The sequence below is a fragment of the Anolis sagrei genome, chromosome 2 (genome assembly GCF_037176765.1).
Source record: "Anolis sagrei isolate rAnoSag1 chromosome 2, rAnoSag1.mat, whole genome shotgun sequence".
NCBI lineage: Eukaryota > Metazoa > Chordata > Lepidosauria > Squamata > Dactyloidae > Anolis > Anolis sagrei.
This window is the reverse complement of record NC_090022.1, coordinates 13435334-13453507: the sequence shown is the minus strand read 5'-3', so window position 1 is coordinate 13453507 and position 18174 is coordinate 13435334. Positions and strand designations below refer to the sequence as shown.

Here is an 18174-nt window from a genome sequence, read left to right as displayed (position 1 = left end):
CACCACAACATGAGGAACTGTATAAAGGTGTTGCGGCATTAGGAAGGTTGAGAACCACTGTTTTAGATACATCTGTTACCTTTTAGTGCTAACCTTTCTGGGTGTCTACTCTCTGCTGCTGTTGTTACTGTTGTTGTTATACTGGTCATGTGTGGTAACTCTCTCTTTTGGTCCAGGTCCTTTCTGAAATGCCTTCTGAGACAGAAAAAGAGGAATCTGCCAGGGGTTTCCTGTCCTCATTTGATATCAAGCCAAGACAGCCACTGTGCAAAGGGATGGAGGAGGAGGAGGAGAGGGACAGGGAAGATGGTGGTCACCTTGGTAAGCACCTGAATTGCCTAGGGAGCAGTGCAGAACAGCAAGAGAGGGGCAGTGTTTGGGAATATCCTTTTTTGGTCTTGAATAGAATAGAAAAGAAAAATAAAATAGAGTTGGAGGAGACCATGTGAAACATTATCTAGTCCAGTGGTTATTATTATTAAACTTTACTAGCTGTGCCCTGCCACGCGTTGCTGTGGCCTATAGTAAAACTTATCAAAGTTGAGGTAGATATCTGGACTATTATGAAAGAGAGGTCCCTACCTATTCCTTCCCCCTTTTCCTCCCCCTTTCTCTCCTTTCTTCCTTCTCTACCTCTTTCTTTCTTTCCTTCTTTCACTACTTGGTTTCATCCTTCTCTCTTTCCTTCATTCCCTCCCCCTTTCTTCCTTTGCCTTTCTTCCCTCCCTGTTTGCTTCCTTCTTTCACTTTTTATTTCCTTTTATTTCACCACCATCATAACAATAACAATAATGCAATGCATTGCCTCTGGGACCTGACACCTCTCCCATTCCCCCTAAAAGGGTCTCAGAGGAACAATAGCATAATAATAATAATAATAATAGAAATAACAACCTTTACCCGCCACGTGTTGCTGTGGCCAATCTTCCCTCTTTCTCTCCTTCTTTCCCTCCCTCCCTCCCTCCCTCCCTCCCTCCCTCCCTCCCTCCCTCCCTCCTTCCTTCCTTCCTTCCTTCCTTCCTTCCCATCTTTCCTTCTCCTCTTCTTTCTCTATCTCTTTCCTTCCTTCCCCCTTTTTCTTTCTCTTCTGCTGTCTCTCTTTTCTTTCCTTCCATCTTTCCTTTTCTTTCCTTTTCTTCTTCCTCTAACTTTCCATCCTTCTCCCTTTTTCTTTACCTCCCTTTCTCTTTCTTCCTTCTTTCCTTCCTTCCTGTCTTTCCTAGATTTTGACAGGGCGGGAAGGGGCGGGGTGGGGTTTGGAGGTGGCCTGAAGTAAAAGGAGGTAAGATTGGGGCAGGGGAGTGATGGAGCCTGGGGTTGCGTGTGTGTGTGCGGCGGCGGGGGGAGTGGGGTTGCGTGTGTGTGCGGCGGTGGGGGGAGTGATGGAACGTGGGGTTGTGTGTGTGTGTGCGGGGGCGGGGGGAGTGATGGAGCGTGGGGTTGCGTGTGTGTGTGCGGCAGGGTGTGTGTGTGTGCGGGAAGCGGCACGGCGGGGCTTGGAGTGGGCATGGTTTCCGCAGAGGGAACGTTGGCTGGAAGGCCATGTGCGCGCGCGATGGAACTTGCGGCTGGGCGCCAATGCGCATGCTCAGTTGTTTTGCCGTTTTGTGAGTGTGTTGTGTTGTTTTTCATTTTGAGTAGATATGTTTGTACCTTGTGGGTTGTGTTATGGGCATGGGAATTGTGGTTAAGTTTCGTTGGGGTTTTTTTGAGTTTTGTTCTTTTGCCGTTTTGTGAGTGTGTTGCTGTGTTGTTTTTCATTTTGAGTAGATATGTTTGTACCTTGTGGGTTGTGTTATCGGCACGGGGATTTTAGTTAAGTTTCGTTGGGGGATTTTTGAGTTTTGTTGTTTTGCCATTTTGTGAGTGTGTTGTTGTGTTGTTTTTCATTTTGAGTAGATATGTTTGTACCTTGTGGGTTGTGTTATGGGCACGGGGATTTTAGTTAAGTTTCGTTGGGGGATTTTTGAGTTTTGTTCTTTTGCTGTTTTGTGAGTGTGTTGTTGTGTTGTTTTTCATTTTGAGTAGATATGTTTGTACCTTGTGGGTTGTGTTATGGGCACGGGGATTTTAGTTAAGTTTCGTTGGGGGATTTTTGAGTTTTGTTGTTTTGCCGTTTTGTGAGTGTGTTGCTGTGTTGTTTTTCATTTTGAGTAGATATGTTTGTACCTTGTGGGTTGTGTTATGGGCACGGGGATTTTAGTTAAGTTTCGTTGGGGGATTTTTGAGTTTTGTTGTTTTGCCGTTTTGTGAGTGTGTTGCTGTGTTGTTTTTCATTTTGAGTAGATATGTTTGTACCTTGTGGGTTGTGTTATGGGCACGGGGATTTTAGTTAAGTTTCGTTGGGGGATTTTTTGAGTTTTGTTGTTTTGCCGTTTTGTGAGTGTGTTGTTGTGTTGTTTTTCATTTTGAGTAGGTATGTTTGTACCTTGTGGGTTGTGTTATGGGCACGGGGATTTTAGTTAAGTTTCGTTGGGGGATTTTTGATTTTTGTTGTTTTGCCGTTTTGTGAGTGTGTTGTTGTGTTGTTTTTCATTTTGAGTAGATATGTTTGTACCTTGTGGGTTGTGTTATGGGCACAGGGATTTTGGTTAAGTTTCGTTGGGGGATTTTTGATTTTTGTTGTTTTGCCGTTTTGTGAGTGTGTTGTTGTGTTGTTTTTCATTTTGAGTAGATATGTTTGTACCTTGTGGATTGTGTTATGGGCATGGGAATTTTGGTTAAGTTTCGTTGGGGGGTTTTTGAGTTTTGTTTCCTCGTTGGATGCCCCTAACAAATTTATATATATAGATTTGTACCCTGCTAGAATCTCCCGCAGAACTCGATGCGGCTTACAAAGGCCAAGGCCTCAACACAACAACAGCAAAACAATAACAATACAATTTAAAGCAAATTAAAAACATAGCAATAAGCAATAACAAAACATTACATCATTACGCAATAAAAACCAGGGCCGGGACAGTGATGGGTACAGGTTAAAAAAGTGCTGGGTGTGGCAGGTGGTATGTTGGATATCTGGGCAAGTGCAGTATGCAGAGTCTGAAACTCTAATAAAGTGTTTCTGGGACATAGTGCTGGAGGTTATCCTATTCTGGAAAGGCACATCGGAATAGCCAGGTTTTCAGATTCTTCCTAAAGACTGCCAACGAGGGTGCTAGTCTAATGTCTTTGGGGATTGTGTTCCAGAGTCGGGGGGCAACCACAGAGAAGGCCCTGTCCCTCGTCCCCACCAAACGCGCCTGCGACGCAGGTGGGATTGCGAGCAGGGCCTCTCCGGATGAATGAAGAGAGTGCATGGGTTCATAAACGGAGATGCGGTCACGCAGGTAGGCAGGTCCCAAACCGTTTAGGGCTTTGTAGGTAAGCACCTGCACCTTGAATTGGGTTCGGTAGGTAAACGGCAGCCAGTGGAGCTCCTTGAACAGGAGGGTTGACCTCTCTCTGTAAGGAGCGCCAGTTAACATCCTAGCTGCTGCCCGTTGGACCAGTTGGAATTTCCGAGTCGTTTTCAAGGGCAGCCCCACGTAGAGCACATTACAGTAATCCAATCTAGAGGTGACCAAGGCATGGACCACCCCAGCCAAATCAACCTTTGCAAGGTATGGTCGCAGCTGGCGCACAAGTCTTAGCTGTGCAAAAGCCCTCCCAGACACCGCCCTGTCAGCCTTTGGGTCCCCAGAGGTCTTGGCTTCCAAATCCAAGAAATCCTAACAGCTGGTAAACTGCCTGGGATTTCTGGGAGTTGTAGGCCAAAACACCTGGGGACTCACAGGTTGAGAACCACTGATCTAGTCCAACCCCTCTGCCATGTAGGAAAAGCTGTACCTTTTCAGCTCTTCGAATCCGTACCCATAAACGTTGGGAGTTGTAGTGGGAAAATATAACTTTTCTAAATTGTGTTGCACATGCAGGGTAGCGGGTTGGCAGTGCAACAAAACACAATAAAACACACAATCCACAAAACAGTGATATCTTAATTCGCCAAGAGATTAGGACACGAAGCAATGGATTCAAACTGCAGGAAGAGAAATTCCACCTAAACATTAGAAGAGAACTTCCTGAGAATCTAAGCTGTTTGACAGTGGAATATGCTGCCTTGAAGTGTGGTGGAGTCTCCTTCTTTGGAGGTTCTTAACTAGAGACTAGATGGCCATCTGTCAGGAGTGCTTTGATTGTGTATTCCTGTCTCTCAGAATGAGTTTGGATAGAATGGCCCTTGGAGTGTCTTCCAACTCTAGGATTCTATGAACTAAAAGGCACAAAATAATTAGGCAAGCTTTTGAAAATGTTAAGCACATTTGAAGGATTGGAGGTTGGAGCAGAGAAGGGAAACACGGATGATAAGAGGATGGAGAGCAGAATATATAAGGAAAGGTTGCGGAGCTGGGCATGTTCAGTTTGGGAAAGAGAAGACTGAGGATTGGACCGACTGTATTCTTTAATTGCCTCCATAACACTTTGTGAATTGGATGTTTTCTCCTCCTGATTCGGTTTTCTTCTAAGTACATGCCTCCCTGTTATTATCATGGCGCTGTTACATATAATGGGACAGTTATCCATTCTCCCTTGTCTTTCAACCTGACCTTCTTCATAATTGTGTTGTCAACATGTATTGGGGCGATCCGTGTTCACCTCACTCTAAGCTTTGGAGATGGGATAGAAACTGTATTTGAAATGCTCTCTTGATAGCAACCAGCTTCTGTTATTCTTCTTCCCACAACCTGTTTCTGCCTTGCAGTTAGTGGAATGACACCTGCCGTGGATTCTGCATCATCTCTTCTCAAGGTTGTACCTGTGCAAACTCAGGTAAGGGAGGAGGACTGGAAGGAAAATTATATCATGAACACATGGAGGAGTGTTTGACTCAGATTGGGTGACCTCAGGTGCTAGAAGGCCATCTGTCAGGGGTGCTTTGATTGTGTGTTCCTGCATGGGGTTGGACTAATTGGCCCTTGCGGTTTCTTCCAACTCTATGAGTCTATGATTATTTTCAGGTTTGATTAATATGTTCTCTCTCGGTCCTTCAGTGGGACTATATGGTCAATTTTTGCCATAGGGTGCACCAACACTGTAGAATTAATGCAATTCGACACTACTTTTAACTGCCATGGCTCCATGCTATGCAGTCCTTGGAGTTGCAGTGAAATGCAAACACTTCTTTAGTAGAAAAGGCTAAAAAGCATGGGAAATGATGTCAAACCGCAAGAAGAAGAAGGAGGAGGAGGAGGAGGAGGAGAAGGAGGAGGAGAAGGAGGAGGAGAAGGAGGAGGAGAAGGAGAAGAAGGAGGAGAAGAAGGAGGAGGAGGAGGAGGAGAAGGAGGAGGAGAAGGAGGAGAAGAAGGAGAAGAAGAAGGAGAAGGAGGAGGAGGAGGAGGAGGAGGAGAAGGAGTAGGAGAAGGAGAAGAAGGAGGAGAAGGAGGAGAAGGAGGAGAAGAAGGAGGAGGAGGAGGAGAAGGAGAAGAAGGAGGAGAAGGAGGAGAAGGAGGAGAAGAAGGAGGAGGAGGAGGAGAAGGAGGTGAAGGAGGTGAAGAAGGAGAAAAAGGAGAAGAAGGAGGAGAAGAAGGAGAAGGAGGAGAAGAAGAAGAAGAACTTTTTTTCTAGACCACCCTCTTTCCCTGAAGGGCCTCAGGGTAGTTTACAGACACAAAACAAAAAGGCAAACATTCAGTGCCTCAAATGAATACAAACACATCAAAATAATACAAGATAATGCACAGAAACAACAGTACATGTACAACAAAGAATTAAGCATTGAGATGAAAATAATAAAAAACAATTCAATAAGACATAGTAAACTTAAAACACGAGTAAAACGTTACAACATATACCCTAAAAGCAATAAAGATACAATTACTACAGCAGCAAGAATATGCTACGCGAAATTGTGGAAACGAAAAGAAATACCTGATGAAGACGAATGGTTGATGAAGACATTAGAGATTAGAAACATGGATAGGCTTACTTTCCTTATGTCAAAGACCAAAGAAATAAAAATGAAAGAAACAGACTGGAAAAAAAGTTACTGGGTACTTCAGACAAAGAAATAAGAAGATTTTGATCTTGTAGAGAAGAAATAGACAAGATAAAGAGAAAGAAGGGAAGAAAGGAGGGAGAAACAGAGAAGAAAAGGGAAAGGCCTCAGAAAGAAACCTTTAAAAATGTTTTTTTTCTTTATTCATCTATTTCTTTTTCTTTTCATTTATTATTATTATTATTTTGTTGTTATTACGTCCTTATTCACTTATCTATTTATCCATCTAATTACACACTCTTGGGGTTGTTTTTCTTCCATTCTCTTTTTTATTTCTCCTTTTTCCCCTCACTTTTTACTATGTTTACTGATTCCTCTATGCTAGACATGACTATATGATCGATACTTTTATTTCTCCTTTTATTGTATTTAAAAACTCTAATAAAGATTATTTTTTTAAAATAATGTTATCGTAGCAGCCATAAAATACAAGTGGGTTAGCCAGTGTTCCAATGGGTTAAAATGTCCTAATCCTCCTCCTCTCCATATACTAAAGTGTGTAAGTGTGTTTTCAGAAGTTTTTTTAAAGGAGAGGAGGGTGAGGGCCATTTTAATTTCTTTAGGGAAGGAGTTCCAGAGACGGGGCGCAATCACAGAGAAGGCCCCCTCTCTCATTCCCACTATTGAGACGGGGGTGGGACTGAGAGTAGGGCCTCCTCTGCTGACTGCAGTGCACAGGATGGTCTGTATAGGGAGATGTGATTAGATAAATAGCCTGGACCCAAACCATTTAGGGCTTTATAGGTAACAACAAGCACTTTGTATTTATCCCGGAAGCAAACAGGCAACCAGGGGAGCTGTTGTAGCATGGGAGGCGTCCTCTCAGGATACAGCGCTCCAATTAGTAGTCTAGTTGCTGATCTCTGCACCAATTGCAGCTTCCGAAGTATCTTCAAAGGCAGCCCCACGTAGAGGGCATTGCAGTAGTCCAGTTGGGATGTGACTAAGGCATGGACTACCATGGCCAAGTCTGGCGTCTCAAGGAATGGGCGCAGATGGTGCACAAGTTTTAACTATGCTAAGGAACTCCTGAGGTTCCAGGATCAGTGATGAGTCCAGGATTATCCCCAGACTGTGGACGTGTGTCTTCAGGGGGAAAGCAACCCCATCCAGCACAGGTCGAAATCCCACACCCTGATCTGCCTTACAACTGACCAGGAGTACCTCTGTCTTGTCTGGATTCTACTGTTTGGTTCCCAACCTTTTTTTGACCAGGGATCACTTTGACCAGGGACCACTTTCCAACATTAGTACCAGAAGGGTTATGAATCAGTTTTTGGTCAACTTCAGATTCGGTTTGGTTATTTGGGGTGCTGATTCAGAAAATTGCATTGGATAGACCACATCAGCTCTAGTTTCTGATACAGAACATATGCCATCCAGTAGTCACCATCTGCTCGCCCAGATGGTGAAAGGAGCGGAAATAAAATAAATAAATAAAATAAATAAAGAGGAAGGAGGCTCGCAGACCAGATTTTCATCCTCATGGCCCACTGGTGGTCACCCCAAAACGAACCTTTTCCAAGTCTTGAAGAAATCCCTTGATTGTGTCTTAAACCCAGATGTTTTGCCAGGGTATTTCCTGGGCAGTTGAAGAATGTTTAGAAATGAGTCTTGTCCTTCTTTCAGGGACAGGTGACCTTTGAGGAAGTGGCGGTGCATTTCTCCGAGGCAGAGCAAGCCCTCCTGGATGAAGACCAAAGCTCCTTGTATACAGAAGTCATGCTAGAAAATTACAGAAACATCAGCGCTTTGGGTAAGACTCGGCTGTTCCACCAATTTGCAAATCCCAGGATTCCATAGCATTGAGTCATGATAATCAAACGTGACACCAAACTGCATTAATCCTACAGTGTAGCTGCACCACTTGTCTTTCATATGTTGCAGGGACAGTCTGTTCTTGTTGAGATTAACTTCACAATTCAGCAGCAGATCAGTTGCACAACTTCAGCGCTTTCCAGTAGCTTCTTCCTGCACAGTATTTTCAGTCAACTGCTCCCACAAACTGCAGCCACGCTGGAACCTTTTACAGACACTTGAGCACATGCCCGGCCATTGTCAGTTTTACCATTATCTTTTCCCCAGTCTAGATGACATTACAAACTTACCACAGCATACAGTTATATCTTGTCTTAGCAGACAGGTTCTTTTAATTACATATAGCCTTCGACGAACAACATCACAGCACAAGGAGAAATATACACTGTACATGACTTCCTTATATACAGTTCTATACAATTACATATGTTGTTGTTGTTCATTCGTTCAGTCATCTCCAACTCTTCGTGACCTCATGGACCAGCCCACGCCAGAGCTCCCTGTCGGCCGTCACCACCCCCAGCTACTTCAAGGTCAGTCCAGTCACTTCAAGGATGCCATCCATCCATCTTGCCCTTGGTCGGCCCCTCTTCCTTCTTCTACAATTAGATATAGCAATCTCTGATTGGTTCCCAACCCATTAACTTAACTCAGATCCAGGATTACATCATTCACAATCACCTGGACTAGGCCAGAACACATTCCCCAAATGAAGTTCTATATACAGTTAATGCATGACTCAGCATTTCCAATAGAAGCCTATTAGCAGTGCATGACTCAGCTATATTACATTACAATACATTGTAAAACCAGACAGTTCTCTTAACTAATAATAATCATAAACGGGATCTTCTATGAAATGTGGCATTTTGAAGTGCAGAAAACAAACTTTAAAACAGTAATGGGCAAACTTGGGCCCTCCAAGTTCAACTCCCACAATTCCTAACAGCTGATGGAAGTTGGAGTTCAAAACACCTGGAAGGCCCAAGTTTGCCCACGCCTGCTAAAACAACACTTATCAGATATGTAAACAATGTGAAGCATAAATATTATAATGCAATACAGTCAACCCTCTCTATGTTCTGCCTTCTAAATGGCCAGTCAACATTTCAAACTTAAGACTCTGGTCTCATTTTCCAGCATCAAATGTATCTGAGTCCAATATTTCAAGCATGAATGTCGTGTCTGTTTTGTTTTAGTTTCTTAGCACTTTAGAGCATCAAGAATTATTCCTTCAATCCCTGCCTGACTTTCCATTCTTTTAGGCTTTCCTATGCCCAAACCAGAATTAATATCCTGTCTGGAAGGAAGAAGAGAGCCACCCACCCTGGATGCTGGAAAAACAGGAAAAGAGGAGAGCGCAGGTAGCTATTCACCTGAAGTATAGTTTCCCAAATTCCCTTTCTGTGCCAATTGGGAGATTTCTCAGCTTGTGAAAGAGGAGAAATTGCAAGTGGCATATAAACATTCCCCAGGGAAATAATTGCCAATGCAAGGAGGTATCGGATGCATTCCTTGTGCGAACTTTCAACAAGTACAATTACTTTTACAACAACTGCTGCACTTGGATCCTGGTTTTGGACTGCAGATCTCAGAATTCCCATGCCTGGATCCAATATTACTGCTCAAAGCTCTTTTTATTTGGCCAACCTTTGAGGGCTGCGAACTCACTGAACAAATAGAATGTACTCCATTATTTATTCGTAGTTTTCTGTTTGAGAATCATGTATTTCATTGTTTTTCGTTTAAGTATATTAAGTAAACCTTGTGATTATGTCAATTTATAGCTGTATCTGCTTTGAACTTTGTAAGATAGCTTAGATGATGATGGTGATGATGATGATGATGACAGCAACAACAACAACACTTTATTTATATTTTGCTCTATCTCCCATGGGGATTCAGATCAGATTACAATAGGCAAACATTCAATGCCTTTAATACAGTAAAATAACAATGACAGAGAAATAGATAGAACAAAGGTAAAGACTTCTCCTTTCATCTCCGGCTTCTGGAGGCGGTGCTCAACTCTGGCCATGGGGAGGTGCTCTTGTTCCATTTCCAAGGGAAGAAGCCTGTTGTCCATAGACACCTCCTGGTCATGTTGCCGGCATGGCTGCATGTTGTTGTTGTTCATTCGTTCAGTCGTCTCCGACTCTTCGTGACCTCATGGACCAGCCCATGCCAGAGCTCCCTGTCGGCCATCACCACCCCCAGCTCCTTCAAGGTCAGTCCAGTCACTTCAAGGATGCCATCCATCCATCTTGCCCTTGGCCGGCCCCTCTTCCTTTTGCCTTCCACTTTCCCCAGCATCATTGTCTTCTCTAGGCTTTGCTGTCTCCTCATGATGTGGCCAAAGTACTTCAACTTTGTCTCTAGTATCCTTCCCTCCAATGAGTAGCCGGGCTTTATTTCCTGGAGGATGGACTGGTTGGATCTTTTCGCAGTCCTAGGCACTCTCAGAACTTTCCTCCAACACCACAGCTCAAAAGCATCGATCTTCCTTCGCTCAGCCTTCCCTAAGGTCCAGCTCTCACATCCGTAGGTTACTACAGGGAATACCATGACTTTGACTAGGCGGATCTTTGTTGCCAGTGTGATGTCTCTACTCTTTACTATTTTATCGAGACTGGACAATCTTCTGATTTCCTGGCCACAGTCTGCATCTGCAGTAATCTTTGCACCTAGAAATACAAAGTCCTTCATGGCCTCCACGTTTTCTCCCTCTATTTTCCAGTTGTCAATCATTCTTGTTGCCATAATCTTGGTTTTTTTTATGTTTAGCTGCAACCCAGCTTTTGCGCTTTCTTCTTTCACCTTGATTAGAAGCTCCTCCTCGCTGTGGCTGCATGAGTGCCTTTAATTACTTCCTCGCTGAGGTGATATCTATTCATCTACTCACATTTACATGTTTTCCAACTGCTAGGTTGGCAGGAGCTAGGGCTAATAGTAGGAGCTCATCTCACCCATGGCTTCAAACTGCCAATCTTTAGGTCAGCAGATTTCACAGTTCAACAGTTTAACCACTGCAGCACTGTGATGTTGATGATACCAACTTTTGAACTGCAGATCCCTGAATTTTATTTATTTACTTCATTTTACCCCACCTTTCTCCCAATAGAGATTCAAGTCAATTAACAATGACATGACAAAAAACAATAGAATCTAAAAACAAAGTTGTTGTTGTTGTTGTTATTATTATTATTAATATTAATATTATTAATATTTATACCCCACTTTATCTCCCCAAAGGGGACTAATCTACATCTACATATGAACACAAAAATTAAAAAATTGTGACATGGATACAAAAGTTAAAATAGAATAAAAATACAATTATAATTGTATTTCAAGCTTTTGGTTGGCTGCAGAACTCTAGCAACGGTTATAGAATCAAAGAGTTGGAAGAGACCTCATGGGCCATCCAGTCCAACCCCATTCTGCCAAGAAGCAGGAATATTGCATTCAAATCACCCCTGACAGATGGCCACCCAGCCTCTGTTTAAAAGCTTCCAAAGAAGGAGCCTCCACCACACTCCAGGGCAGAGAGTTCCACTGCTGAACAGCTCTCACAGTCAGGAAGTTCTTCCTCATGTTCAGATGGAATCTCCTTTCTTGTAGTTTGAAGCCATTGATGATCCTACCTTTAAAAAACAAATCCAAGAATTTTGACCAGCTGTGAAACATAGGAATGGCTGTTCACAAATGAAGCTTTTATAAACTGCTTTTTAAAATTATCAGACCGAAAGAAAATTCAAAAATACTTGGAATAAAATACATAATCAGCCCACCACCTCTCTGCATCAAGGCCCTGTATCTCTCTTTTCTCTCTGTGATCTTATAGATGTTGCAGCTACAAGTGAGGTTAAAGAGGAAAGCTTACTACAGGAGGAAGATCCGGGACTGGAAGGGAACCATGAAATGATCCCATTGGGATCCCAGGAGGGGATCTGCTTGACAACTCAGGATTCTGAGAGTGAGTTCCCATTACTAAAGTGGAACGATGAGTTGGGTAGTTGTTGTATTTTGTTACTATTATCGTTTCTGGAGTAATTCTTGTACATGCTTCCTTCTTCTCTCATTGTTTTCCCATCAGGTGATAGCATACCCGGGGAAAATGGGACATGCAGAACACATCCAAAAATCTCTTCTGAGTCATCAAGATCAGAGGGAACATTACTGGAAGGTTTTCAAGAGAGCATTTCCATGAAGCCTGAGCTCTTTGATCAGGGCTATGAGTCTGACCGACAGCCATGGCAGCATACTGTGAAGCTGTGGGGCATATCCATCCAGAAAGTGGAAGATGTTGTGGCAGATAACACTGGCATCGTTCAGGTGGGAGAGGAGCATCACATGTGTCGCAAATGTGGACAGGCATTTGAGCACCAGTCAGGACTTATTGTGCACCAGATGATCCATACAGCAGAGAGGCCCTATGAATGCCTCGAGTGCGGGAAAAGCTTCTGCCAGAGGGAGAACCTTCTCGCACACCAAAGGATCCACTTGGGGGAGAGGCCTTACGAGTGCCTTCAGTGTGGGAAGCACTTCAGCACCCGCTCCCACCTCATCACTCACCAGAGAATCCACACGGGCGAGAAGCCGTACAAATGCCTTCACTGTGCCAAAAGCTTCAGTAACAAGTCCTCGCTCGTCACTCACCAGAGAATCCACACCGGAGAGAAGCCGTACACGTGTCTGCAGTGTGGGAAGAGCTTTTGCCAGAGTGGGCAGCTGATTCGGCACAAGAGGATCCACACCGGAGAGAAACCATACGCGTGCCCGCAGTGCGGGAAATGTTTCTGCCAAAGAGGACAGTTGATTCGACACCAGCGGATGCACACGGGGGAAAAGCCATACGAATGCCTTCTGTGCGGAAAGAACTTCAGCAGGAAATCATATCTTGACATTCACCTGCGAATGCATTCAGGAGAGAAGCCATACAAGTGTTCCGAATGTGGGAAAAGTTTCTGCCAGAGCTCTCAGTTGATTCGGCACCAGAGAATCCACACTGGAGAGAAGGGCTTTAGGTGTTCCAAGTGTGGCAAAAACTTCTATCAGAAAGAAACACTGGTAAGGCACCAGGAAACCCATGTGGAATCGATACCCTACGAATGCTCTGAATGTAGAAAGGCCTTCCTATGGAAAGATAAGCTGGTACGGCACCAGAAAACCCACACAAGGCTTGAAACATTATGAATCCTTCTTTTAGTTGAAATGGTAACACATATGTTGTTTCCCATATGGGAAACATGAAAAGATTGCTGAGGTTGTTCAGATGTTCCCAAACAGTAACGGAAATACGATAGAAAGAAATGAAATAGTTTTCCTGATGTTACCCACTCAGGGAGGTTGCAAGTGTGCCATGGAAGATAAATGAGCTTTGCCTTTCAAATTTTCTGATATGAGGGGTGTTCATTAGCGATTTCCCCTGACCCACTTCTATTTATCACAGGATGCTGAAACTGCACATGTGTAATGATATAAGTCTCTATAGGTCACGTGCCAATTTACAACTCAGAACTGATCACGGTCTTGACTTTCCAGGTGCTGAAGTGGTGTGAGGTTTGATAATGGACCCAGTGGAATACAGAGCAGTCACCAAGTTCCTTTACTTGAAAGGCCACACACCAAAGGAAACGTTCGATAGGATGAAGGAGGTTTATGGTGCTGATTCCCCATCATTTGATGTAGTCTAGAACTGGCACCGTCAATTCAAATGCAGTCAGACTTCGGTGCAAACAGCTCCAGTTTTCAGGCAAACCCACTCGGTTATGGATAAACACATCATCCAGCAAGTGGAGGTTGCCATTTTGGAAAATCACCGCATAACCATTTGCCACCTAGCCCAAAATGTCAAGATGAGTGTGGGGTCTGTGGAAAAAATCATGCAAGACCATTTTCACATGCATAAGGTATCTGCTTTCTGGGTCCCGTGGTTGCTCACACCTTTCCAGAAGCAGGAACAAGTCGAATGTGCTCAGGCTCTATTGACGATAGAATCATAGAATCAAAGAGTTGGAAGAGACCTCATGGGCCATCCAGTCCAACCCCCTGCCAAGAAGCAGGAATATTGCATTCAAATCACCCCTGACAGATGGCCATCCAGCCTCTGTTTAAAAGCTTCCAAAGAAGGAGCCTCCACCACACTCCGGGGCAGAGAGTTCCACTGCTGAACGGCTCTCACAGTCAGGAAGTTCTTTCTAATGTTCAGATGGAATCTCCTCTCTTGTAGTTTGAAGCCATTGTTTCGCGTCCTAGTCTCCAGGGAAGCAGAAAACAAGCTTGCTCCCTCCTCCCTGTGGCTTCCTCTCACATATTTATACATGGCTATCATATCTCCTCTCAGCCTTCTCTTCTTGATGTGCCATGGATACCAGGAGGACTTTTTCAACAGACCGATCACACAGGATGAAAGTTGGGTCCATCACTCTGATCCTGAGACTAAAGTCCAGTCGATACAATGGAAGCATCATGATTCAACACCTCCAAAGGTCATGCTCATAGTATTTTGGGATCAGCACAGAGTTGTTTCAATTGATTTCTTAGCAAAGGGTCCCATGATCTGCAGAAATTGCGGGAGGCCATCAAAACCAAGAGACAATGTGGCATCCTCACCAAAGGTGTCTGCCTTCTGCAAGACAGTGCACCAATTCACAACTCACCTGTTGCCCAAATGGAAGCATGCTTTGAAATTTTACTGCATCCCCCTTATTCACCAGACCTCACACTATTGGACTTCCACCTCTTTCCAACAAGGAAGTTATTTTTGAAGGGCAAACATTTTTCAGATGGTGAGAATCTGATTTCCATGGCTTTTGGAGCAGCCTGTCGACTTCTAAAAGCAAGATGTTTACAGTTGCTTCAAAACATGAGCAAAGTGTGTGTCCCTCGGTGGCACCAATGGAGAGAAGGACTCATAAGAGTGCCAAGTTTCATTGCTCTCCGTCCATAGGAAGTGGGTCAGGGGAAATCTCGAAGGAACGCCCCTCGTAGATCGGAGGAGTACTTGCAATATCTCATTATTCACAGGATGGGTCTGGTGCTGTTATCATAATATGAACTAGCTCTCAGCCCATGTTTTGCACCTACTTTCACATGCAGAAATGTCCTGAACGTGTAACCTTTCCAATGTGTGTCAAAATGTTGTCTTGTCTAGACTGTGAAATTTCAGGTGTAAATGGTTTGCAAGGAAATGATGCCTTTGTCTTGTGAGTCTTAATCTTGTGAAATATGGGAGCTTTTTGGTCCACTTTGGTTTGTTTTCCCCAATTGTCCCTTCCCCATTTCTGGTATCTGTTCAGCGTCTCCACTTTGGTTTATCATCCCTCCACATTCACTGCAGTTAGAGGCACAGAAGACCCACAGAAGTAAACACCCCTAAATAATAACATGGCTTGTTCAAAGCTTTCATGGCCAGAATTCCAGACTGTGTGGCCATATTTCAGAAGCATACTCTCCTGACGTTTTGCCCACATCTATGGCAGGCATCTTCAGAGGTTGTGAGGTCTGTTGGAAATTAGGTAAGTGAGGTTTCTATTGCTGTGGAATGTCCAGGGTGGGAGAAAGAATCCTTGCCTGTTTGAGGCAAGTGGGAATGCTGCAACTGACCACCTTGATTAGCATTGAATGGCCTTACAGCTTCAAAGCCTGGCTGCTTCCTACCTGGGGGAATCCGTTGTTGGGAGGTGTTAGCTGGCCTTGATTGTTTCCTGTCTGGAATTCCCTTGTTGTTTGAGTGTTCCTCTTTATTTCCTGTCCTGAGTTTAGAGGGCTTTTTTAAATACTGGTAGCCAGAGCCCTTGATGAACCAACCTGGACACAGCATATTATTTGAGAACACAGAAATGATGGACCACGCTAACAACCATGTCCAGGGTGGGAGGAAGAACTCTTGTCTGTTTGAGACAAGTGTGAATGTTGCAGTTGGCTACCTTAATTAGCACTGAATGGCCTTGCAGCTTCAAAGCCTGGCTGCTTCCTGCCTGGGGGAATCCTTTGTTGAGAGGTAACATGGCTATTTCTTATCTGAGGGACGGGTACACCTTTCTAGGAATATTTAGCTTCTCTAGCAGGACTGTATGATTGATTCCCTTCCAGCAAAAGTTGACCAAAGAGTTGCACTGTAAAACCTAGAAATTACTAGAGATAATATTGTAATCAAATACACAGAAATTTAATCCACAAATGGGGGGATGACTTCATAAGCCAATGATATTTGCCATGTTGCCCATTTTCACTGTGATTTAATGTCACAAGCTATGGCAATCTGGCCCAGAGTGACAATCCAGTAGAATGATGCCGTTGTGTTTCAAAATGTGGAAATGTCTTTTTGTGGCTTTTGTCCTTAGATGTGTCTCAGTCAGTGTGGTTCATGGCTTTCCTTTCCTTGCTAGAAGTCCTTGTCCATTTATTGGGAAAAACGTTGTTTCCAGTGGCTTCTGTTTGCCCTGTTGCCTGTCTGTTTGCCCAAGCCTGCCCAGCTTTCTTTGGGATGCTCCAGGTGAGCCACGCCATATTAAAGAAAGACTAAGTTTCCTGCTGCCTTTGTCCCTGTGGCATCTATTCGTGGTCCTTTGAGGCTCACTCCCTGGCCTCCTTCAATAAATGTTTTGAACTGCAAGATAATGTCTGGTGCTGTTGTATTTGGGGTGAGTACTAATACTAATAAATTGTGGCAAGTTCTTGGTGGGATGGGCATCCCAAGCCACCTTGTCTCTCTCCTGAGGAATCTGTACAAGGACCAAGTAGCAACAGTCAGAACTGACCACGGAACAACAGACTGGTTCAAGATTGGGAAAGGCGTACGGCAAGGATGCATCCTCTCACCCAACCTTTTTCACTTGTATGCAGAACACATCATGCGAGGATGTGCGGGGCTGGGGTGAAAATTGCTGGAAGAAACATTAACAACCTCAGATATGCAGATGACACCACTCTGATGGCCGAAAGCGAGGAGGAGCTGAGGAGCCTTCTCATCAAGGTGAAAGAAGAAAGCGCAAAAGCCGGGTTGCAGCTAAACGTCAAAAAAACCAAGATTATGGCAACAAGAATGATTGACAACTGGAAAATAGAGGGAGAAACCGTGGAGGCCGTGACAGACTTTGTATTTCTAGGTGCAAAGATTACTGCAGATGCAGACTGTGGCCAGGAAATCAGAAGACGCTTCCTTCTTGGGAGGAGAGCAATGTCCAGTCTCGATAAAATAGTGAAGAGTAGAGGCATCAGACTGGCAACAAAGATCCGCCTAGTCAAAGCCATGGTATTCCCTGTAGTAACCTACGGACGTGAGAGCTGGACCTTAGGGAAGGCTGAGCGAAGGAAGAGAGATGCTTTTGAGCTGTGGTGTTGGAGGAAAGTTCTGAGAGTGCCTTGGACTGCGAGAAGATCCAACCAGTCCATCCTCCAGGAAATAAAGCCCGGCTGCTCACTGGAGGGAAGGAGACTAGAGACAAAGTTGAAGTACGTTGGCCACATCATGAGAAGACAGGAAAGCCTAGAGAAGACAATGATGCTGGGGAAAGTGGAAGGTAAAAGGAAGAGGGGCCGACCAAGGGCAAGATGGGTGGATGGCATCCTTGAAGAGACTGGACTGACCTTGAAGGAGCTGGGGGTGGTGACGGCCGACAGGGAGCTCTGGTGTGGGCTGGTCCATGAGGTCACAAAGAGTCGGAGACGACTGAACGAATGAACAACAACTAATACTAATGCTAATAATTATTATTTACTGGGTTGTAGGTTTTTCGGTCTATATGGCCATGCTCTAGAAGCATTCTCTCCTGACATTTCACCTATGTCTATGGCAGGCATCCTCAGAGGTTGTGAGGTCTACAAATAAATAATTACTCTCGGTGGTTTCTAATGCATAAGGGAAGCATTCAATGCTAACAAGGAGTAGACATATAGCCAAATTACAATAAAACAGAACACATTGAATAGTATAAGAAGCCTAATTTTAAACTGAATGACAGACAAGATTAACCAAAGATAACACTAAACATAACCCAACTAGACATAATTTATCACAAGGTAAAACATCTAAAACTAACAGCTAAACCTTATAGTACAATGGGATGGTTTAACCAACAGGCTAAAATCAATTCCACTATCTGATGAGCTGCGAACTTGCTGACCGAAAGGTTGGTGGTTAGAATCCGGGGAGCGGGGTGAGCTCCCATTGTTAGATCCAGCTTCTGTCAACCTACCAGTTGGAAAACATGCAAATGTGAGTAGATCAACCCTAACCCTAGCGCCGAGACTATGGTGCAGCTGTCTGAGTGTCAGCTGCATTAAGATCATTTCTGACCACAAGGTCATGAGTTCGAAGC

General features: G+C 44.1%; 1 protein-coding gene across 1 annotated transcript in view; it reads left to right on the top strand.

Moving 5' to 3' along the window:
• Nucleotides 1-18174, top strand: part of LOC132765748 (zinc finger protein 850-like) — a 44649-nt gene that overhangs the window by 4255 nt on the left and 22220 nt on the right. Inside the window, exons 3-8 of the mRNA XM_067463968.1 lie at nucleotides 177-321; nucleotides 4739-4806; nucleotides 7661-7787; nucleotides 9115-9213; nucleotides 11694-11825; nucleotides 11946-13039. Coding sequence (XP_067320069.1) covers nucleotides 177-321; nucleotides 4739-4806; nucleotides 7661-7787; nucleotides 9115-9213; nucleotides 11694-11825; nucleotides 11946-13039 — 1665 coding nt within the window. The remainder of the gene's footprint in view (nucleotides 1-176; nucleotides 322-4738; nucleotides 4807-7660; nucleotides 7788-9114; nucleotides 9214-11693; nucleotides 11826-11945; nucleotides 13040-18174) is intronic.